General features: G+C 33.9%; 1 protein-coding gene across 4 annotated transcripts; it reads left to right on the top strand.

Moving 5' to 3' along the window:
* Nucleotides 1-367: 367 nt before the first annotated feature.
* LOC123675111 (polyamine-transporting ATPase 13A3) lies at nucleotides 368-24,084 on the top strand. Of its 4 annotated transcripts, none has more exons than XM_045610361.1 (18): nucleotides 368-520; nucleotides 16,292-16,386; nucleotides 16,453-16,620; nucleotides 16,810-16,880; nucleotides 19,159-19,244; nucleotides 19,294-19,450; nucleotides 19,505-19,709; nucleotides 19,767-19,965; nucleotides 20,046-20,165; nucleotides 20,396-20,577; nucleotides 20,737-20,937; nucleotides 20,987-21,175; nucleotides 21,236-21,346; nucleotides 21,397-21,598; nucleotides 21,652-21,846; nucleotides 21,938-22,080; nucleotides 22,155-22,383; nucleotides 23,056-24,084. In XM_045610361.1, the coding sequence occupies exons 1-18, from the start codon at nucleotides 496-498 to the stop codon at nucleotides 24,048-24,050; spliced, it is 3,573 nt and encodes a 1,190-aa protein (XP_045466317.1). In that variant the 5' UTR covers nucleotides 368-495; the 3' UTR covers nucleotides 24,051-24,084. The 4 variants fall into 4 exon arrangements, with proteins under 4 accessions (XP_045466317.1, XP_045466320.1, XP_045466318.1 ...); XM_045610364.1 differs by having other exon boundaries at nucleotides 22,155-22,379; nucleotides 23,056-23,244; XM_045610362.1 differs by lacking the exons at nucleotides 368-520; nucleotides 16,292-16,386 and having other exon boundaries at nucleotides 16,481-16,620; nucleotides 19,164-19,244.
* Nucleotides 24,085-24,125: the final 41 nt, after the last annotated feature.

The following is a 24,125-nucleotide window of genomic DNA, read 5'->3' as shown; positions in this document are numbered from 1 at the left end:
AATCATATTAAAAATGTAATGTCACAAGATTCTCTTGCGGATAAATAAAATTCATGTTAATCGAATAATCCATCGTTGTTTTATTGCAATTTAAAGTTCTATAGCTCTAAAAAAACACCCTTTATTAGCTTGAATAATTAATGTTGTTTTATTATTCCTTAAATGTAAATGTTTCTCGTGGTCACCCTGTATTTTCGTCCCATGTACCTATTCCAACATTGCGTAGAGGAATTTGCAGCGCCGCCAAAAAAGCCCCAAACTCACATATCCTCTGTGTCCCCCAATTCTTCATTAAAAACAATTTGAATTGAGGTACCAATGTGGGGGACCATTATCGTAGATTGGAAAATGGGACAATTAATATCTGCTCCAGCGTTTCAAGGTGCTCCAATCCAACCATCATCACGTCCGTCGCTCTGCAAATGGTTTAGTGTCGCAGTTGGTGCTTTCCATGGTGTGCGGGCAGTATACCGATGATTTGTTGTCGGCTGAGTTATGGTGAAAGTCCAGCATATTGAAGGTGAAATTTTGTTTATTTCGTTTGCTGCACGGAGCGCTCAATTTTTCAACGGGTTTCCCTTGTCTAGTATTTGTACCTACTAATGTCGAAAAGGCAATTGTAACAAACAATAGTCGTAGAAATTAGGTACATTGTTTTATTTCATTTATAATGAATTTCATCAAGTGAGGACCAAATCCATTGAACTACCAGAGTTTGAATTTTTTTTCGGTTGAACGTATATGCTTATCAAAATATGTATATCATATACTAGTGGAATAAATTAAAGGATCAAAATAAATACAAAATTCGAAATTTTAAGCGGTTTTTCAAATGGCTGTATTTTCGATAACAATGGTCGTATCTCAATTTGAAAAAAAAGCTTTTTGAAGCTTGAATTTTATAGTTTAGAGATCTCATGATGGAAAAATTTTTCAAGCAACGTGTACCGCTCATTCCTAATGAATACAGTATCTAAAATTTCTGCGAAATTTTTTCAGTTTTTATTTTTGGCCCACAGACTTGGAAATTTTTTTTCCAACTTAACCACTGTATGGATGAGATAACTTGTTCATTCAGCTTCAATATCCTTTCTTCAAAATTTCGAAAATAGCATTTCTCTCTGAAATATCGAATTTTGAAATTGAAAAGGACCTTTTTGTCTTTAACCATCAATATCTCACCAATCAATGTTTGCACAGAAAATTTAGGGGATGTTTCGAAATCTTGAATGAATTCTCTACAAGAAGTAGCTATGGTATTTTCGGAAAAAAATTTTCTTCGTTCTCTATATTAATTTGAAAAGTTGATAAAAAAGGGCTTTTGGAGGCTTTTTGGATAATCAAGCGCTGAATTGAAAATATCAAAAAAATTATCAATGTTGAGTGTGCGTTTTACAGTTCAATATCACCACAGAAATCTCAGAGAATTTCAATTCAATCCATGGAGCGGTTTTTTTGTTTCATTCGATCGAATTTTCAAAAAATTAAAGGATCACGATTTTCGATTCAAATGTTCATAATCTCCAACAAAATGAAGAAATTAAATTGTTAAGTTTTTTTTCTGCATTTGAATCAATAACATAACTGAAAAATAACAGAATTCATGAAATAAATTTTTTGAAAATTGAAAAAATTTTTTTTCTTTTTCAATTTTTTTTTATTGACTCCAAATAAATCAATTCAACATGTCATTATCATTTCTAATGAGATTCCGTAATTTCATTCCAAGATCTTGATGATAGAAACCAAATAAAATTCGAAATAAAGTTGATATACCCAAGGGAATTTCGAAATCGATCTACTCGCTTTTCAGAAATTGCATATCTCAACTTCTCATCTATAAAACTTTTACAACGCTTAAAAAAGGCAGTTTATTCTCAAAACGAATTTGCAAAATTTGAATTTTTTTTTTGATTTCCTAACATGGTTAGAATGCGTGGTCCTTTAATTTTTTGAAAATTCGATCGAATTTCAGATACTGTATTCATTAGGATTGAGCGGTACACGTTTCTGAAAAAATTTTTCATCATGAGATCTCTAAACTATAAAATTCAAGCTTCAAAAAGCTTCTTTTCAAATTGAGATACGACCATTGTTATCGAAAATACATCCATTTGAAAAACCGCTTAAAATTTCGAATTTTATTTTGATCCTTTGATTTATTCCCCTAGTGTATTATGGTATTTAGATTCTTCTCAATTGTTGAATACCATTCGGTAGTAAACTTCATTTAAATGATAGGATTCATAGGTATAATTATCGTTATTCAATTGCGAAAACCCAGAATAAACTGAAATAATAGGTAAATTACCGGAAATTAAAGGAGAAATTAGATAATATTAGTATTCATTCAGGGTATTTGGTATCAACGCTTAGCTAACAAAAAAGGACATCTGTGTGAGTTGGATAATGATATTTGAAGTCACCTCTTCAGGGCTCGCTCTCTTTTTCTGAGAAACTAACAAAAGTGGTATTTAGTTTTGGCGACCTTATCGACTTATAAGCGAAAATTGGAAAAATGGCGATATCGAAATAAAATTATATTCTAACCGTCGCCATTTCTTTCATAATAATCTCATTAACTCATTAACAGTTGAGTTTTTTCTCAAGGTATGGAATATTGCTAAAATTGTCATTAGAAGATCTATCTAATGATGCAATAATATGCTGGATATGCCATTTGAAATAAGGAAGTAGTAGTCTGTTACCGGTATAACCGGAAGTTGTAGAAATCTGAAAATATTATAGGGAGAAATATCGTTGTCTCAAACTCCAGTATTCAAATTCTCAGCACAAAATTATGATTAGTTTCACATAAACGTCTAATAGGCCATTTTGGTGAAAAAGTATAATTATTTTTCATTTATTTGGAGATTTGGTTCATTTTGTGTCTATTGTATAATTGTAATCAAGTAATATATAGGGTGTCCAATTTAAAAAACGTTTTAGAGATATGGAGGAGTGTTGGTGTTTCTAAAATCGGATATCCTATTGTATATTACTTGATTACAATTTAACAATAGTCACCAAATGAATCAGATCTCCAAATTAATGAAAATAAATTATATAAGATGTCCCATTTCAAGAATTGAGTCGAAGAACTCAATATCTTGGAAACGAATGACATTTTTGAAAACCAGTAACGGGATGCTTCTCCGGCTAACCTGTTTATTTATGCTAATATGTATGTTTTTATTATTGGTTTGAGTTCGACTCACTTTCGGCTAATGACCTTGTTATTTAAAGCAGAAAAACAACAAAAAAATATGTTTGCTGCAGTTCTATTATTGCACTTCACATACCGCACATGCACAAGTTTATTTGTTTAGGTACAACCAGTACACATAATTCTCGAAAGAAATACCTACATAGTATTTTGCTCCAATAGTTGAAGTTGATATTAAAACTTCTGGGTTAATGAATCTGACATGACCTAAACAATAAGTATTATTTACACGACTTTATTTAAATTTCAAAAAATTAAGAAAGCAATGACATGAAGTCAGGGGTTTTGTTAAGATGCATAGAATACCTGGTGTGTTTACTGATTCGATTTTGTTTCAGACTTTTTGAGAGACCCACCTGTTGCTTTGGTGGTCTGCTTCACCAGAGTGCTGTAAGGTGGCGCTCTTTAAAATTTTTCGAATTCCCGCATCTGCCTGGTGCCGTTTATAAAGGAAATACTGATTTTAGACACTGCAAACATTCACAATAAATTACAATTCAGTTCATATCGAATTTTCACTCAAATGAATGGAATATAATGACAGACCATAGAATATAAAATATTATTGTTCTATACTCAAAGTTCACGACAAGAGCGTAGAAATAGGGGGATACTGGGGGTAATTACACGGTGCTCCTAAATTGGAGATACAAATGAAAATGACAGATTTTAGGATCATTTTAAGAAAAAAAGTCCTATAACATGAGTCCCCAAACATTTTATTTTGAGATACATGTGTTGAAGTCAAGTTATTTTCTCGTATAACCTTCCCTTCACAAGATATTTAATATGAATTGGCCAATCTGGTCCAGTACTGCACTTTTTGGTTTGTTATAGTTTTGTCGTATCTGCTATCTATTTCGAGAAAAATCTCTAGTAATCCTCAGGAAAATCCAAATTATTATAAAGATTCAGCTAGTAAGCTCTAATGAATGCATTAATTATAAGTTTTGGTATTTATTTACCTAATCTGTAGCGAAGATTAATGAATATCTGATAAACTGTACGACACACTAGAAACAACCTGTATATTGAAAGCAAAGCCTTTGTGGGCTCATATTCATGAAACTTTTTTTTCTCAAAATTATCCAAGTAATTTCTCATTTTCCTTCGTAACTCTTATTTGAGAACAAGGTAAGAACAACCGAATTAGTAACAACAAAAATTATTTCGAGTAATTTGGTTCAAACTTCGTTATCAAACTTCTTTTTCTAACATTACAGATATGAATAAAAGTTGTCATCAAAAATTTTTTTTCGATTATCCCTCCCCAAGAAAAAAAAGATCTACGCCCTTGGTTCACAAGAGTCGAGAATTGAGAGAAATGTCAAATGTAAATGATGTATGCGCCATCTGAAAAGCCCGCGATCCCTCGAAATCAAGTAAGTATAAATCCGAAAAATCTCCCGTTTTGTCTGAAAGTTTTACAGGTATAAGTAGACACACCAGGTATTCTATGCATCTTAGGTTTTGTCAACTCGCTCATTCATACGTCAATTGAATCTTTAGAGACCACATATCTGTATAATTTACTCGTATGTATATATTATACCGTATGGTTCAAAAGTCAGGAAACGGTGAGTTCATTTCGCGCACAGGTGGAAAATCGTGATTCTGATACTGGGGTCTTTAGTCTATTCGCCCGAGGAATCGAATGGGCCCATCAGATTTTGGACCAAAAAGGGCATTATACGAGATATGATGCCCAACTTCGAAATTTCGAATGCAAACCAATCTTTTTATTGCAGATTCGTATTCAGCGAGAAATTTCACATCCGAATTCGTTGAAACCAAAATTTTTCGTTGTTTTTTGGGTCCTGAGCAGCGTTTTTTGTTAAAAAATCCGGGGCGTTCATTCAGATCAACTTCAGCCCCAACTTTGAAATTTCAAATGCAAACACATCTTTTATCTCGTATAAGGCCCTTTTGCAGCCAAAATCTGATGGGTTCAATCGATTCAACGAGAAAAATTGCTAAGCACCTCAGTATCAGAATATGAATTTTTGCATCTTGATCTGAATGATTTTTGAACAAAAAACGCTGCATAGGGCCCAAAAAACTACAAAAAAATTTTGGTTTCAACGAATTCGGATGTGAAATTTCCCGCTGAATACGAATCTGCAATAAAAATATGTGTTTCAATTTGAAATTTCAAAGTTGGGCCTCATATCTTGTATAAGGCCCTTTTGAGTCTGAAATCTGATTGGCCCGAGGTATCGAAATACCTCGGGCGAAATTACCAAAGAGTTCCAGTATCAGAATTCCGATTTTCAGCCTGTGCGCGAACTAAATTCACTGTTTCCAAACTTTTGAACCACCCGGTATATGTGATTTCCATGGGTGCAAATGGCTCATGAATGAGCGAGTGTTAAAAAAAATCATGCAATAATATACTGGTTGTCATTTGAAATAAGAAAGTAGTATAGTCTGCTTCCGGTATAAAATATGAAGTTGTGAATATCTGAAAATATTTCAGGAAGAAAGATCATTCTCTGAAACTCCAGTAGGTACGCAATTTTTCAGCACAAAATTATTATTAATTTTCCATCAACGTCTAATAGGCCATCGAGGTGTTTCACTCTGTATAACTATTTCAAGCTTGATTAAAATTTCCAGTAGATCCTTCTAAAAGAAGTGCCTGTAGGATGAGTTTGTTTCATGTTGGTAGTACCAATGCCACCAATAATAAAGAAGTTATGAGAACTTTTCATTTCATGCAATTTTCAGATTTTCTCTCATAACTTGGAAACAATTGAATTTATGAGGTTGCGGTTTCCACCAAATTAATTCTCTCAAAAATCGAGCCCGAAAATGTGCCATTCATTTCTTTAAAAGTTCAAAGGGATTCTGAGATCCCCTCACTAGACAACAAATTTGGGACACCCGATGTACAAAGCACTGATATATTTTTAAAATATTCGTGAAAAAAAACCTACTAAAATCATTACAAAAGAGGTAAAATTATGATTTTGCGAAAAAAATTATCGACCATCGTACAGTGCACTCTTTTTATTTGCTTCGAAAAGAGAAAGAAGATAAAGTGAATGTACAACTTCGTACACTCAACTAAGTTTGGTTATCGCAGGAGCACTAATGACTACTGGGGAAATGAATGGGTACCAAAGTTTGACTGATACGCGATAAGCCACGTGGTGGTAATACCTCTTAACACATTGAAATTCTACTTTGTTATAGATACAGAGTGTAGAAAATATGCATAAGAAAGTAATCAGAATTGAAGGATGTTAAAAGGATGAATAAAATTCTACTCTCCCATGCCGGTCTGGCCATGAGGTGTTTGAAACTAGATTATTTAACATAAGAAATATTGAAGAGTGCGTATACATTAACAAACACTCAATAAGAAACCCGTGAACAACCACTGAACTTTCAGTTCATTCATGTCTCTCGTCAGAGTAGGTTCAGATGACAAGCGCTCAACGCGCGTTTTGACAACGCATGATGTTTACAAGTATATGTAACGAGTGTTTTTTTTCGAGGTATATAACTTTAAGTTGGTATTACTGTTGGCGACCGATTTAACAGCTGTCAAGTGATTATTTCTCAGTTTGATTTGGTAATTCATCATGAATAGACTCACGCCTGAACAAAGCTTGCAAATAGTGCAATTTTATTTCGAAAATAATGATTCTGTGCGGAATACGTATCGCGCACTACGTCTATTTTATTTTGTTTAGCGATGAAGCGCACTTCTGGTTGAATGGCTACGTCAACAAACAAAACTGCCGCATTTGGATTGAAGCTAATCCTCAAGTGTATGTCGAAACACCGTTACATCCAGAAAAACTGACTGTTTGGTCCGTACTTCTTCAAAACGATGATGGCCATAACGTTACAGTCAATGGTGATCAGTATAGAGCCATGATTACTAACTTTTTCATTCCTGAATTGAACAACCATGATGTCCAGGAGCTGTGGTTCCAAAACGACGGCGCAACATGTCACACAGCTCGTGCCACAATCGATTTATTGAAAGACACGTTTGGTGACCGCCTAATTTCACGTTTTGGACCTGTGAATTGGCCTCCGAAATCTTGTGATTTAACACCACTAGACTACTTTCTGTGGGGCAATGTAAAGTCATTGGTCTATGCGGATAAACCACAAACCCTTGACCATTTGGAAGACAACATTCGCCGTGTTATTGCCGGTATACTGCCACAAATGTTGGAAATCATATTTAAAATGTAATGCCACAAAATTATCTTGCGGATAAATAAAACTCATGTCAATCGTATAATCCGTCGTTGTTTTATTGCAATTCAAAGTTCTATAGCTTTAAAAAAAAAACCCTTTATTTATTCCCAGCATCCAGAGCGCGATTCATAAAAACGCGCTTTTAATGTGTTCGCTTTGAATAAAATGCATGTACTTGTAAACGCGCGTTGAGCGATTGTAATGTGAACCTGCTCTTAGTGATGAAGGAAGAAAAGAGAAAAACCAAATCTGTGCTTGCCGACCTTTTTTTTTGCACATAACAGCGGATATCCCGCTTTATTTCCTCCAAAAGGCATCTAGTTTCAGAGTTTTTTAAAATGGTCATTTTGTCATGGATCCCCAATTAAGATTTAGGTCGATAAGCTTGATTATATTTTTTTATGGCCACTCCATTGAGTACGATTTTTAAATAAATCGAAAGAACAAAGAATCTATACGCACTTGAAGACAAACTTGGTTTTAACCTTAAACGATATTCAGCATTACCTCTAATCAACACAAAATGATATGAAAGTCTACAAATCACGAAATGAAGTTTTAATCGAACGATAATGAAAAGCAATGATTCAATGATGAATTTCAATTTTTCCTCACAGAGGCCTTCTTCAGCGGCTTTGTCTTTTTCAGTAGAGAACTTCCTGGTTTGATAGCCGTTTTGTTTTTACCTGGTACTACAGTCTTTTCAGATAGGCCAAACTTTAAGCCGTCACCTCTATCGTTGATTTTACCGGAAACTTTTTTTTTGTCAGGTGATAGCAGAAGCGCTCTGTGTAAGGACTCTAAATTTTTAACGGCAAAACCCTTGACCAGCATGTCCCTCAGCACTTCCAGCTGCTTCTGTTCTGCCATCTTTATTTCTGCGTCAGCGCGCTTGTGGTTGTAGCTTTGGAAATTTTCGTACAATTCGTAGAGCTTCTGTTTGGGGTTCGCAGGCTTATCTTTCTTTGATATGGGGGATAATTGTTTTGGTTCAGAAGGCTGGATCTTTGGTTTTTTCTGGTTGGTCGTTTTCTTCGGTTTTTTCGCAGCCTTCGGTTTGGGAGCGACAGCTGTAGGGAGAGGAGGCTTCGTAGTGTCCATTTTTGGACTTTCGGTCTCGAGGTTAAGCTCGAAGTTGGTCGATACCTCTCTTCGTTGTCAAAGTTGTTGACGTTTCTGCGATTTGATTAAGAAATCGTTGGAAACATAGATATTTTTCTTGAAAGATTACTTTGTGACACATGTCGAGATTTTATAACATTAATTCTTACAGAGATAGATGCATCAGCAGCTAAATTACTTTTGGCGATACTCGTACTTTTACTGCCGCTTCAACTTTCATCTATCTAAAAGACAGAAATATACATCTGGAGCACTGGTTTCCCTTTATGTGAACATACTAGCACAACTTGACGACAATCATCGTTCTGGAGGATCCAGATCGGTCCACAAGAGTATGGAATTCATCACATTCCTCCATATTCCGAAAGGTTTCGTGTACCGAATATTTTCTGTGGGGACATTGTAGTGACATAGAGACTGCTGCTCAATCAACTCATCACAAGAACTGCAATTGGGTAATTCGTCTCAGTTCGCTGGCCGCCTTTTCATATTGCATTCTTGATTCTTAAGAACAACGTAATGTTGTTCCGCTCCGCTGCGTTTGTCAACATTTTCTACAATGAAAATCTCCAAGCCGCCTGTATAATACACGTATAACACATGGCAGCCCAACCAATATAAACAGAATTCCCTATTACCTTCATTGAAAGAGGAATAAAATCATTATTTATTTCTTTGTTTTCGAATTATTTGGAAGCCAATGTTGGTGTTATCCTGGTTATGAGTAGGGACTCCGAAAAATCACTCGCGCCGGCCCTGTATACCAAATAGTTTTGAATTTAGTTATTTGTATTGCGAATAATGACGAAAAAGGAATTATGATTTCAGTAGGATTTGTTCCTTTAGGAAATACCTTAATAGGGATTTTGAAGATGTTATAGTCAGCGAAATAGAAAAACTGTATCTACTCAAACATATCAGAGTATAATGCAAGTAATTCCTGTGAAGAGAAATGACGAAGGTTATTTGCTTAGCAATCCTAAAATGAATTAAATTTTTTGTAGAGGTTGGAAATTAGGTATTGTTTTTTGTCTTATTATCAACATTTTTCAAAGAGATGCCGTCAAGTTTTTCATTCTGCAGAGTTTCCTTCTGTTAGGGTGCAAATAGGGTATGTGCCTAGCAGTGGCGTACACAAGGGGGGATAAGGGGATATATCCCTCCCAGGAGGAACATCCATTATAAGTCACAACCTTATATATCACAATCTTATTATGTGTAAGCAAACTTTTTTAGAAAATCTTATTATGAGTATGCAAACTTTTTTAGAAAACTTCTTCAAAAGAATGAAAATTTATGCAGGCGAATCTTCAAGTCTTTTACGTTTGAATATAACAGCTTACACTTCGACAGGTAAAAATCAATCTCAAGAAGTATCTGTGAATTCAAAGGACTTCGGAAACGAAAAACCATTTTTTTTCTTTATCCCCCACCCCCCCCAAAGCTTATGTCTGGGTACGCCACTGGTGCCTAGGGTGGTAGTTTGGCTAGCGATGGCTCTGGTTGCCGGCATATAATGGCATATATATAGAAAAAGCAAAAATCGAATCTTTGATGCTGCACCGATTTATTATTTTTATATTTATTCATTTCCTCCAGAAAAGTGTATCAAAAAGTGAAGTGACATATTGAAAAGTTGAGTCATTTTATATTTTCATAGCATGTCAGTTCAGAAAATTTTAACTTGAGATTTATGTCAAGAATATGATCCTCAAAAAAATTCGCATGAACGTTCGTTTCATTATTTTGCTATTGATTTTCAAATTTCAGTTCGAGCGGATAAGCATTTTTTAATTTTTAAAAAACATAATTTTATACAACCATCGCACGGATTTTGTCGGAAGGACACAACCAATTTTGACCTAGAATTTTTCATCAGTGAATCGAATCGTTTGAGACCACCTCAAAATTCGAAAGCATAGTCGCCTATTCAGCATGAATTTCAAGTTGGATTTTCGTCATCATCAAATCAATGAAAATGAATTAAGGTATAATTTATGTTTTGAGGGAATTTTTCCACCCTGTCGACGTGGTCGAAAGAACTTTCGCCTATAATGTATATTTCTTATGGTGATTTAATATTCTTTGTGAATTTCGAGATGGCTCTTCATCGTCTTAATATCCAAATATATAATTTTTTTTTGGGTGGGAGATAAAGTAACGAATTCATGCCTGATGTAGGTAAAGTATCGTGTATTGTACAATTTTTCATTTGTATCATTTGGAAACTTATAGTTTGAAGGTGGGGGGAATAAGTTTTCTCTGTAAATACTTGATGGATTACTGAGAATACATACAGTTTTATGTTTGATCATCGGTAATGAGATATCTGATCGTTTCTTATTAGTTGATTGAATTAATATCAATCTCCGATTATCAAGCTACAATTATTGTTGTATTTGATGGATTTAGTAAATTACCTACAGTACCTAATAATAACGTTATTTTTTCAATCGTTGTAAATGATAGGATTCATTAATTATTGATGATTGGTTTAAGTCATGTTTTTATTTAGAAGCATAATTGTTTACTTTACATCTATTTCACGAAATATACCATTTCCTGAAAGAAAGTATGACAAATATTAAGGCACGAGGTTTAACGACTAGATATTTCGTTTCAAATTAAATATTCATAACCTTTATCTTCGGTAAAGTTAGATAAGAAGTGGCAATAAAATATACTTCATTCGTTATTATCGCAGCTGGAAAAAAACTTAACTGCGTGACTTTGAACTGGGTAGTTTCCGATGACAAAAATTTGGTCTAATTCTATCTGAAATTTTGAAAAATAAAACCATAATTGAGAATGATATACCTGAAAAATTGTTGACCAAAAAGAAATCTTTGAAAATTGAAGTACAATCTTTATAGATAGAAGTTTCTAGGCTCATTATTTCAAATGATTCATAGTTCAAAGTAAAAACACTACAGTTTAGACCATTATTCATTATTTCCTTCAAACTCAGAAAATTTCAAGAATTGTAAGGAAAAAAAATGCATGGTTTACTACGAATGGGAAGGTATGAAACAAAACTAAATAATAATATCGCTGAGAAGTTTAAAGCCCTTTTGATCAAAAAATAATAATACTATGGTATATTCATCATAGCAGTGAAATTACCTCATAAAATGTTCGTCAGATTGGATTTTTTTTCATCATAGAATCAAAAATTGTTGTCAAAATATTCTCACGAATCACAAGCTTTGAATTTTGTGTTGTGGATTTTGCTTAGGTATTGTTTATATTATTCGAGTTTCCAAACCAAAACAATTGAAAAAATTAAAACGAATTTTAAATCGTAACAGAATGACGCATGATGAAAAGTAGATCACTTACGACAACGTCAAGTGGAAACGGTCACGATCAAACCGGTGGCCAAATGAACGGCAAGGGAGCTTTTGCTGTTTTTTGTTGGATTGGAATATTGTAACCATCGGTCTTCGTGAATCACCCTGTAAAACAACACACAGTTCTGTCTCCAAGGGCGCGATTGGCTTATAAATGACGAGATCCCGACTTCTCATCCGTGCTTTCCTTTCAATCTTTTCTACTCATGCCAAAACGTATATTATGAAAATTTTGAGGGGAGGGACTACAATAATTTATTCATCAATAGAAATAAATTTTTGTTTTTTTGGCTCTGTGGAAATTTCACATCGATTCATCTAACACTTTCTCTGGTATTCTGTTCATGTATCCTAGCTTGAGAATACAGTGATTTTAAAGACAGAATACCAAACCGTTGAATTAATGAACTCTTGGTTATTTCTTTTTACCTAGATACATAAATATAAATCGTTGTGTAAAATCTGCTTCGAGTTCCACAATGAATTTTGAAGAGTCGACACTCATTGAATAATAACGTTGTTAAATTTAAATTTCACAACAGAAAAACTCACTGAGGAATTTCAGAATTGATAAGCAGTATCTACCTATTCAAAAAGTAAATATTATGACATACCTACCTACAGGTTTGGCCTGCATCAATATGGAAATTAGCAAGATGGAGCAAAAAAGCTGTGATGCAATGCAAGCTAGATTACCTTGCAAGTATCAAGGATATGCAGTAAGATGCATCTTAATATGCGGTATATTTTATGTCAAAAAAGAAATGCTAATTGATCAATGAAAGTAGGCCCGTACCGAAATAATACACACAAGCAATTCTAAAGGGTGTTTTTTTAGAGCTATAGAACTTTAAAATGCAATAAAACAACGATGGATTATTCGATTGACATGAATTTTATTTGTCCGCAAGATAATATTGTGGAATTACATTTTTAATATGATTTCTGGCATATGATCGCCACGACTGCCTCGGATGTAGTCCAATCTGGACGTCCAATATTCGATGACTTTTTCCAACATTTGTGGCCGTATATCTGCAATAACAAGGCGAATGTTGTCTTCCAAATGGTCAAGGGTTTGTGGCTTATCCGCATAGACCAATGACTTTACATAGCCCCACAGAAAGTATTCTACCGGTGTTAAATCACAAGATCTTGGAGGCCAATTTACAGGTCCAAAACGTGAAATTAGGCGGTCACCAAACGTGTCTTTCAATAAATCGATTGTGGCATGAGCTGTGTAACATGCTGCGCCGTCTTGTTGGAACCACAGCTCCTAGACATCATAGTTGTTCAATTCAGGAATGAAAAAGTTAGTAATCATGGCTCTATACCGATCACCATTGACTGTAACGTTCTGGCCATCATCGTTTCTGAAGAAGTACGGACCAATGATTCCACCAGCCCATAAAGCGCACCAAACAGTCAGTTTTTCTGGATGTAACGGTGTTTCGACATACACTTGAGGATTAGCTTCACTCCAAATGCGGCAATTTTGTTTGTTGACGTAGCCATTCAACCAGAAGTGCGCTTCATCGCTAAACAAAATTCGCTTATGAAAATCGGGAACACAACGGCAATCTCATTTTGGGCCCATTCGACGAATCTACTCCTTACTTGATGATCGTTTGGCTTCAATTTTTGCACGAGTTGGATTTTGTAAGCACGCAAACCAAGATCCTTCCGCAAAAAACCTTCCGTAAAGTGGATGGACACAGATCCAATTCCTGTGCTCGATGGCAGATAGACTCATTCGGGTATTCCTCAATGCTACGCTCTACCATAGTATAAGGATTCATTCCTTATACTATGGCTCTACAGCAGTAATAGCTTCTTCTGTACGCACCGTACGGCGTCTCTGGGGATGCGAGTTATCAATAAGAGTAAACGTGGTGCGAAAACGTTCCATGGTTAATCGAATTAACTGCTCTGATGGACGATTTTGTCGAACATAAAATGGACGTAGTGCGCGATACGTATTCCGCACAGAACTATTATTTTCGAAATAAAATTGCACTATTTGCAAGCGTTGTTCAGGCGTGAGTCTATTCATGATGAATTGCCAAACCAAACTGAGAATAAATCATTTGACAGCTATTAAATCGGTCGCCATCATGAACAGTAATGCCAACTTGAAGTTATATACCTCAAAAAAAAAACACCCTTTACCTGCAATTCAAAATACACTTCAAATGAATAAAAAAATGGAACAACAAACTAAATGACACTATTATAGGCATTTCCAAAAGATCTTTACTGGGTGTTTCTGAATTGGAGATACAAACGAAAATAACAAATTCCTCCGATCATTTTGAGAAAAAAATTCCTATAAACAATGACCAGCAAACGCTTAGTTTTCGAGATACTGGGTGTTGGAGTTTTTTCAATTTTTTTTCATAGCACCTTCTCTTCACAAAATATTCGACTTAAATTTGACGCAGATATTGCATTTTGAAGTTTTCATTATGTGATATGCTAATTTTGAATGCTTATCTACAGGAAGATATTTTTTCTGGAATAGTCCCGCTTCAGGGCCGCCGCCAGGAGCGGCATACCGGACATTTTGCCGGGGCGTCAAATTGTAGGGGCGCAAAGTCAGTTAATAAAACAAGACTTTTTGCACCCTTAAGAAATACGTTGTCTCTTTACTTAAGTCTAAAGTAAACTATAAATTGATTATAAATTTTGGTACTTATTTACCCAATCTGTAGCTCGGATTGATAAATATTCGATAAACTGGTATAATCATCACAAAAAAGTAGGACTGCAAGAAACACCCTGTATATTGAAAACAAAACGTTTGCGGGCTCAAATTTAAAAGGACTTTTTTTTCTTAAAATTATCGAAATGTTATGGACGATAAGAAATCCCTTGAGGTTCTGTACCTAATGATCAATTTGAGTTACGTTATCATCTAAGTTTACACAAAATTAGAAACGTGCTTTGTTAAACATGTGATGATTAAAAGAGAGGGATTAGTGGATATAAATGAGGATGTTTTTTGATGGAATAATATAGCAATTCTGCTCGGGCAACAAACGCTCAAAAATAATGTTTTATGCATTTTGTCAAAAACTTCCAACCGATATCATTGTTGAAAGCTTCAATAGATTTTCATAAAAATTTCAAGGAATAAGCCGGTCTCAAAAAACTCTATTATTATTGATGTTACATCGAATAAATTAATAAAATACCATGTATAGGGTGTCCCAAATTCGTTGTGTAGCGAGGGTAACTCAGAATCCCTCTGAGCTATCATAGAAGAAATGAACCCCACATTTTCTGGCTCCTTTTTTGAAAACCGCAACCTCATAAATTTATTTTATCAACTATTTTCAAGCTATAAGAGAAAATTGGAAAACGACGTGAAATGAAAATTTCTCATAACTTCTTCACTATTGGTGCTATAAACATGAAACAAAAATGTTTTACAGGCACTTTTTTAGTAGAATTCATTTTTGGAATGATTTATTTTTTATTGCCATCAGTTTTGAAATCATAATACAAACTTGTGTTTTTTGAAATGTAATCAATAACAGTTTCTATAATGAATAAAATGGCTAATTTTTCCCTTTCCAAAAATATATGACATAATATTTAAATTCCTCATCAAACCATAAAAATCATGAAAAATTTCAGTGTCACACGACAAATCAACCAAGTGCCTATCTTTAATAACTTGTGAACTTCAGATAGCACCGTTAGATTTTTTTCAAATTGATAAATGTTGTTCTTTCAATGTTACCAACGGAAAAACCTAACGATGTTAAATCCGGAGGCCTTGGTGGCCATCGAATATTTTAACTCTCTGAAGTTCACTGATTATTATACCTACATAGGCACTACCAGAGTATAAGGAAAGGATAGTAAGCCAGTGTAGTGCTTTTTTCGATTTTGTTGATGTTGAGGGCCATCTAGTTGTACTCACGTTTTACTCGAATTTTACTGTCAAAAATTGTTCCGTAAAGTGGAGCCCTCTGAAAAAATCGGTGTTATTTTGAAGAACTAAAATATTTGAAATAGAGTGGTCAGAAGATTTCTATATTTCAATATTTTTTCTGCTCTGTAATAAGAATTTACGCCAGTGGCGTGTATTTGTGATAACTTAATAATAACATAAAAATTGTTGGCAATGTCATGCGATCCCTTTTCAACCACGCCACTGAATGAATTATCGTATTATTTCTGCGCCATCTATAGCTCATGATTCAGTGCCATCTATTATCGAGTTACTTCTCCAAATCCAACTACAGTAGCGACCCCTGGTGACTATTTCCTTGCCGTCAAACGGCGGTTGGCTTACTATCCTTTCCTTATACTATGGCACTACATAGGTAATTTTTTCCTACAGTCTTAACGCAAGTTTTTCTTTCAGATGTCAATGCTATCAACCAAACGTCCAAACAAGAAGGATATTTTTGTCAACCTCCGTCTACCCAAAAAATATCTTGTGCAGAAGATGAACAGTTGGTAATTTCGAAGGGGAAAAGCAACCGAATAATTTTGACTTACATTTGATTCGTTTTTTTTTTTCAGGAGATTATTGGTTTTAGACTTAGTAAATACAAGAATTACCTGACGCATTGCCTCTACTTCTTGAGCATAGGTCTTTTACGTTTATACTTCCATTGGTATCCTCATATCAAACTTTCTTCAACGCATTCTAAAAGTGACTTGGCTGTTGCAGAAAAAGTGCTGATAGTTGTAGGTATACATTTCCTCATCGCAGTAATGTGCTATAAAAAATTGATCAATTATCGGTCAGTAATTCAGTTACAATTGTGATGATTTCCTCTAGGTTTACTCAGAACGACTTGTGACTAATATCTCGTACTTAATGATAAGAAAAATAAATTTTGAATCACCCGTATTTATATGATGAATTTCTTCTAGGATACATATAAATCTAAATTTAAAACATATTATGTGAAGGACATCAGAACGATTCATGTGGAAGTACAAAGGTAATGTATGCCATTAGTTGAAATAAGCAGGTATGCTGAAGTATGGAAAAATTTATATGTACAATTATTTTCTTTTTATATAAATTCAATTTATCAGTACGGAGAAATATTTATCATAACAAAGTTAAAAATAAAATACTATTTTAATTATGGTATGAATTAATATAATAAAAATTCATGTCAAGAATAAAATTAGGCTCATCGTAAGTGGCGCATCTATAGATCTAACGACTGCAAGGATCAAAAATCTTAGGTGATGAAAGGAATTGTCTGGCTAAAGCATGGTTTACATAAGTATAATTAGTAGTAGAGTGCTTTAGCACACTTTCTCTGAAATAGGTACTCTACACCATGCTCATTTTGGTAGAGTATTTTATTATTATTTCACTGAATCGGAGTCGTTAAAGCTCTGTAAGTCTTCCAGAAGTAGTAGGTAGAGTTTGCTATAGTAGGTACATAATTTAAAAAGATAGTTCGAAGGCTGAAGTACACAAGCAGCTAGAAAGACACACTTTACTCTTCTAAAACCAAACTTGTGTTTGTTTACATTGGGACTGTTAGTTTCAGAGGTACAGAGCGATTCATGAAAATTGGTCTGAACATCTGATACCTACTCATAACTTGGAAATCAGCAGTCTGATTTTGTTCATTTCATACAACTCTTCAGAACGCTTCATGTAATTTCAATATTTACAAGGCAGTACTACTTATATTTTTGAGTTTTTTCCTCAAAACTTCGAAATCCATATTTTTACACTTATTAGAGGAATGTCGTTATTGCCATGAAAAAAAAAACATAATTCAGTGTAATGAATTCAATATCTACTTTGAACATGCTACACTGGATTCCACACAGTGCATTGTCGCCTTAGGAAACACCTCATTTTATGGGTTTAACAGAAAATGACGAGTGCAGATTCTGTGGGGATGATGAAGAAACTCCGGATCACCTGGTGACGGAATGCCTCGCCATCGCTAGCCAACGCAAAACCTGCTTTGGACACGAAACTTGTAGAAGTGAGGAATTGGCCTCGTTGAAGCCATCCCAGATATTGGAGTTCATTAGAACTCTGGAACTGGAAGGCGAGCTATAAATCACATTATGGAGAGAATAGCTTTGATGGGGGGCACAATAGACCATTGGGTCGCATCAATGAAACGAAACCTCCTCAATTAAATCTAATTTAATCTAATGGCCAACCACTCATATTACACCTTTGATATCTGTCCACTTGTTTCATACATGCAAAAATTTAGGGTACCTAATTGAAAATACTCTGAAACTAACATTTCAAATAGAGTTGAGCAGTGTTTTGAATAAATTATTTATAACTCATTTGCCTATTATAAAGGGCACAATGCCAATCATCAATGCACGGAATTTTTTTTGTATGTGATTCGAATTTAAAATTTTTTTTTTGATATTCAAAAAAAAATTGTTTTGACTTCAGTCCACTTCACATGTTGAGCTTTGTCTCCCCTTTTGCTAAAAATGGAAGTACCTGCTGAATTCAATATAGGTGTCATATTAGGTGCTCAAATTATCCTTTGATATGTATGAAAATTATCCACGTAGTCTTCATAATTTGGAAACTTGTAACATGCTGGGTTAGAAGGTTTTTGTGATATTTTCACCAGATTTAGTTAGAAATTATCCACATTTCCGTTTCGAGAGGAGATCCTATTTCATCTGGCGCTTTATGTATACATACATTACCTGGTTAGTGGACAATCTAAATGTTGTGCAAAAATATAAATAAAAAACCCAAGGCTGTTCATCTTTTTTTCTGTACAAATCAGGATCCAATAGTATACTTTATTAAAAATCGTTGCCTAAAAGACATTATTGGTTCCAGTTTACAGAAGGTAGAGGAAGATTTGCATTAATTTCTTCTAAAAAAAAAAAGTTTTATATCCAATTTGAAAATTTTCACACCCAAAATGCTTTTCAGAACATTATAAGTCTGTGTATCTAGGGTACATGTTAAGCATGTGAAACCGTTAAATTTCTGGATCTCCTTGAATCACCACATATACCCACATTTTGATAACCAGTATAAATCTGACATCCATATTTGAAACTGCAACAGCACCAAGCCTCTTATTCTATCAAATTTCATTTGAAGATAAACATCCTTTCCTGAAGATTTTTTAACATTCATTAGAAAAAATTCGATTTCATTTAGTAACAAATTTTTCAAATAAATTTCTTTTGATATTCTAACAATCATTAATACATTAAGTGCCATTGAAATTGTGACATAATCCTATGTTTTAGTAAAGAAGAGAGTCAGAACACCAATAGTGGTTTCGTAACTAGCAAGCGTTTGGTAACGGTACACTTAGAAAATGGGAAAACTTTAGGTAAGAAAAATAAACTTTTTGCAAATACATTCTAAAAATGTTCGTTTAGAACTGAAAGAAATCCGTACAATAAAATGCAAGAAAATGGTGTACATATGGGATCCAAAGGATAAGTTATTCTATAGAATGGTAGGCTTAGACCAAGGCATGCTAAATTCCGACTTGCATCAACAAAATGGAATGACAAAAGAAGAACAAAACTCAAAGTAAAAATGCGAAATACCAACGTCGATATACTAACAACCTCTTTTAAATTTCAGAAGGACAATTTATGGTTCCAATGAAATCAATATACCAGTCCAAGGCATCCTTACACTATTTGTGCTAGAAGCATTAACCCCATTCTATATATTTCAAGTTTTCAGCGTTTTGCTATGGGTTGCAGAAAATTATTTATACTATGGAATAGCCATTGTTATCATGTCAATATATGGTATCTCATCTTCCATCATACAAACAAGGACTGTAAGTACAGGATCTTTCAAAACAATTTCGTAATAATGAGATAAATGTATTTTCCAGAATCAAAGAAATTTGAAAGGGACAGTTTTTACAGAAGACACAGTTACCGTATGTAGGGGTAGCAATTTTTTTGAAGACATAAAAACCTCTGAACTTGTACCTGGGGATCTGATTGCCATACCATCAGAAGGATGTAAGATGCAGTGTGATGCTGTTTTGCTAAAAGGAAATTGTATAGTTAATGAAAGTTTGCTTACAGGTACGTAAAAAAAGTTATTAAAAATAGGCATAAAACTGTCTTTTGTCCTTATCAAGACTAAGGCTTCATTCTTTTTTCAGGAGAATCAGTTCCTGTTCATAAAACATCATTAGCGAATGACAATAACTATTACAGGGTAACAGAAGATTCAAATAATACATTATTTTCTGGCACCACGGTCTTACAAACCAAATTTTGTGGTAAGTAAAAAAGAATGTTTCAGAATACACTATACTATCATCAATGAGTCTGTGAAAAAAATTGGGGTTATCAGATTTTGAAGACATAAATTTCTTAATATAAAGTTTCCCCAAGAAAGTAATAAAAACCAGAAGAGTTAAATAAATTTGAAGCTAACTGAAATATTCCATTCACTCTCAAATTGAATAATTAATATGTCTTGCACTATTTGTATGAAATGCTTTTTCAGGCAATAGAGAAACCTTAGCTCTTGTGCTTCGAACAGGTTACTTAACAACAAAAGGAGAACTTGTTAGAAGTATGTTATATCCACCACCAGCTGATTTCAAATTCGACCAAGACAGTTATAAATTCATAGGAATACTTGTTGTCATCGCTATGTTAGGTTTTTTTTATACAGTGGTGACAAAGGTAAAAATAAGAATGTTACTCTAATTATGATTCTCTTCTCACGATCCAGTATTTAACATATACTGCTTGAAGTATGTGTGATGTTAATAATTTTTTATTAACCTCTCCTCATGCAAAGCTTTCCGTTATTATCTAAACCTTCAAAAACTTATTTTTCAGTTATCCAGAAAATTACCTTTCATTGATATCGCCATTAAGGCACTAGATTTAGTTACCATAGCAATACCACCAGCACTTCCTATAGCCATGACAGTAGGAAAACTCTATGCAATAGACAGGCTAAAAAAGAACAACATTTACTGCATAAACTCTAAAGTTATCAACGTTTCTGGATCTGTTGATTGTGTATGCTTCGATAAGGTGATTATTTATTCAAAGTTAAACTAGCACTAAATATTAATGTTTGTAGACAGGAACATTAACAGAAGACGAGCTCGATATGTGGGGAGTTTTACCTGTCAATAATAATAAATTCGATCTTCCTATAAAAGACATAGCTTCAATGAGAGTAGAAATCCCATTGTACAAAGGAATGCTCACTTGCCATTCTTTGAGCATTATTGATGGGAAGTTGTGTGGATATCCATTAGATTTAAAGGTAATGTAATATTTCACTTCCTAAATCAATAATTCTCACTTATTTTTATGACCTTTCAAGATGTTCAATTCTACCAATTGGATTTACAAAAAATATTGTAATGATGATTCAAAAGGAAAATTATTGATACCAGAAGCAATAGTCTATCCTAATCATCCTATCACTGATAATGTAAGTTATAAGTCCACATAGTCAACTTCTCTAATCATAAAACCTTCTAGAGTACTTATGACATCCAGATATATGCCCAGTTTCCTTTCATATCTTCTCTTCAAAGAACTAGTGTTATTTGCAAAGACAGTTCAGAAGGTTCATGTTTTGAAATCTTTTGTAAAGGATCACCAGAAGCGATTGTAATGCTCTCAAATCCTAAAACAGTACCAGATGATATTTTTCTCAAGTTGAAAATGTTCACTACAAAAGGTAAAGAAATTTTTCAGGCCAATAAAAAAATAAATTCACTTTTATAATTTCAGGTTATAGAGTCATAGCAATGGGCACTAGAACATTAAATGTCGAAGAAAGTGAAGTTTCCAAATTTTCTAGAGAGGATATCGAGAAGGATTTAATCTTCAGCGGTTTGATAATTCTGGAGAACAGGTTGAAAGTTCAAACTGCAGGAACTATAAAAACGCTCAAAAATGCAGGACTGAAGATTAAAATGATCACAGGTGGTTGATAATAATTTCATAGCAACAGTAAAATTTTTATCATTTCAAAATTAAAGAATACCAGAATAAAAACTCTTGATCAAATTTTCAGGAGACAACATACAAACGGCAGTTAGTGTAGGTAAAGAATGTGGAATAGTTGATAAAAATTCCTCAATAGTAGAAGTTTTAGTCACCAATTCTTTGAAAGAAGGACCAAAAATTAGATACAATTCTTTTGATAGAGACAGCTATGTGAGTTCTTTCAGATCTTTAGAAAAACCTCCTTTTTTCAGTTTACATTTATCTTATCTGGAGTATCATTTCAGAAAGTCAGTAAAAGCATCAGTGAGGGTTATTTTCATGAAATGAGAGACGTTGAAATTATCTGTAAAAAATACCAGTTTGTTGTAACAGGAAATTCTTGGGCTAATATTATAGAGCACTTTCCCAGAAGTATTCCACACATCATAAAGAAAGGAATTGTTTTTGCAAGAATGTCCTCACACCAAAAGCAACAACTTATAGAGGAGCTCAAGAATATTGGATATTACGTAGGTTAGCAGATCTTACTACTTGAGTGGGTAAACTTGATGATTGCAAAATTATTTTACAGATATAATGATCATTAATTTGTTCTTACTATTATTATGTAATTAATAATGTGTTCTTCAAAATTTAGAATAGAATTATGTTTCTCTAATTCTGTGGTTATTCCGTTCATTCTTCCACATCTTGTAGAACAAAATCGTGCGAGAATATATCAGAAACGCACAGTTTTCATGGTTATATTTTATTATTCTATGTTGGTACTCTGAACTTTCCGCCACGGCTTTATCTGTCAATTAATCAAATTGCCTTAAAGAAATCAGTTCTGCCAACCAACATTTTTCAATGCAAAAATCACTAAATGAAATTTATGGAAATATTTCATTAATTTCAATGAAAATGCAATGAATTAGAGAAAATAATGTATAATACTCGTACAGAAGGCTCATTCTACCACTCGTTCATTCCAAAACTCGCCACTTCGTGGCTCGTTTTTGAATTTTGAACTCGTGGAAGAATATCAATGCCTTCTGCACTTGTATTATAAATAACTATTCTCTTCACATAAAAGTTCACCCTTTCATCTCCACTGCATTTCTTATTGAATTATTCTTGTATGATAAAAATAATATCCAACTCGAAGGATTATACAAATGGAATTGATCAAACATATTTTTTCAGCAATGTGTGGTGATGGAGCTAACGACTGTGCAGCGCTGAAAGCAGCTCATCTTGGAATATCCCTATCTGAAGCAGAAGCAAGTATAGCAGCACCCTTCACATCTAAACAACATAACATATCTTGTGTTTCTATGGTAATAAGAGAGGGCAGAGCAGCACTCCTTACCTCTTTTGGGGTGTTCAAGTTCATAGTATGTGGAAGCCTTGCCGAGTTCTTCTGCACTGTTATTCTCTATGGGATAGATTGCAACTTGTCATCTATGCAATTCCTATTCATGGATATTTTCTTACAGCTCAATCTTGCCACCTTCTTTGGAAATACGGAAGCTTGTGAGAAACTTCACCACAAAGCCCCACTTAACTCTATTTTATCTTTTGTTCCCCTAATGTCTATGACTCTGTTTATGTTGTTGTCAGTAGGTTTTCAAATTTTTGCTTTTTATTTCATTAGAACATTCAGTTGGTATAAACCATTTTCTTATGTTTCGCATGTTACAGATATCAGTATGTGCCAGGAGAATTTCTCCACTTTCGTGATATCTATGTTTCAGTACATAACTATGGCTATAGTATTCTCAAAAGGCAAACCTTACCGTCAACCTTTATACACAAATAAGAAATTCACCAGCGTTTTAATCATTACTACCTTGATTTGTATTTATATTACATTGATTCCACCTTCCTGGGTGGTACAAGCACTAGAAATTAATCTCCCTACAGACCTTGACATCAGAATCCAACTCTTGATAATGGCTAGTGTCAATTTAATTCTTGCATTATTGCTCGAAGAAGTAATTGTGGATTTAATTATAGGCAAGATGATTTATCCTAGGTTTAAACACTACCACAAATCAATAAAATATGAAAAAAATGTTGATGTAGTGGATTGCCCAAATAAAAAAACTGTGATAAAAAATGTTAATGAATGTAAGAATGATGTAAAGTTAAATGATAAGCTCAGCAAAGAAGATAAATATATTGTTACCAGATGTTGATAATTACTAGCAAATACAGACTTTGTTAAATTCTTATTGCATTTATTTGAGAAATTATCAATCTAATTCATAGCC

The sequence above is a fragment of the Harmonia axyridis genome, chromosome 3, assembly GCF_914767665.1.
Source record: "Harmonia axyridis chromosome 3, icHarAxyr1.1, whole genome shotgun sequence".
Lineage (NCBI taxonomy): Eukaryota > Metazoa > Arthropoda > Insecta > Coleoptera > Coccinellidae > Harmonia > Harmonia axyridis.
This window is presented reverse-complemented; position numbering and strand designations above follow the sequence as displayed.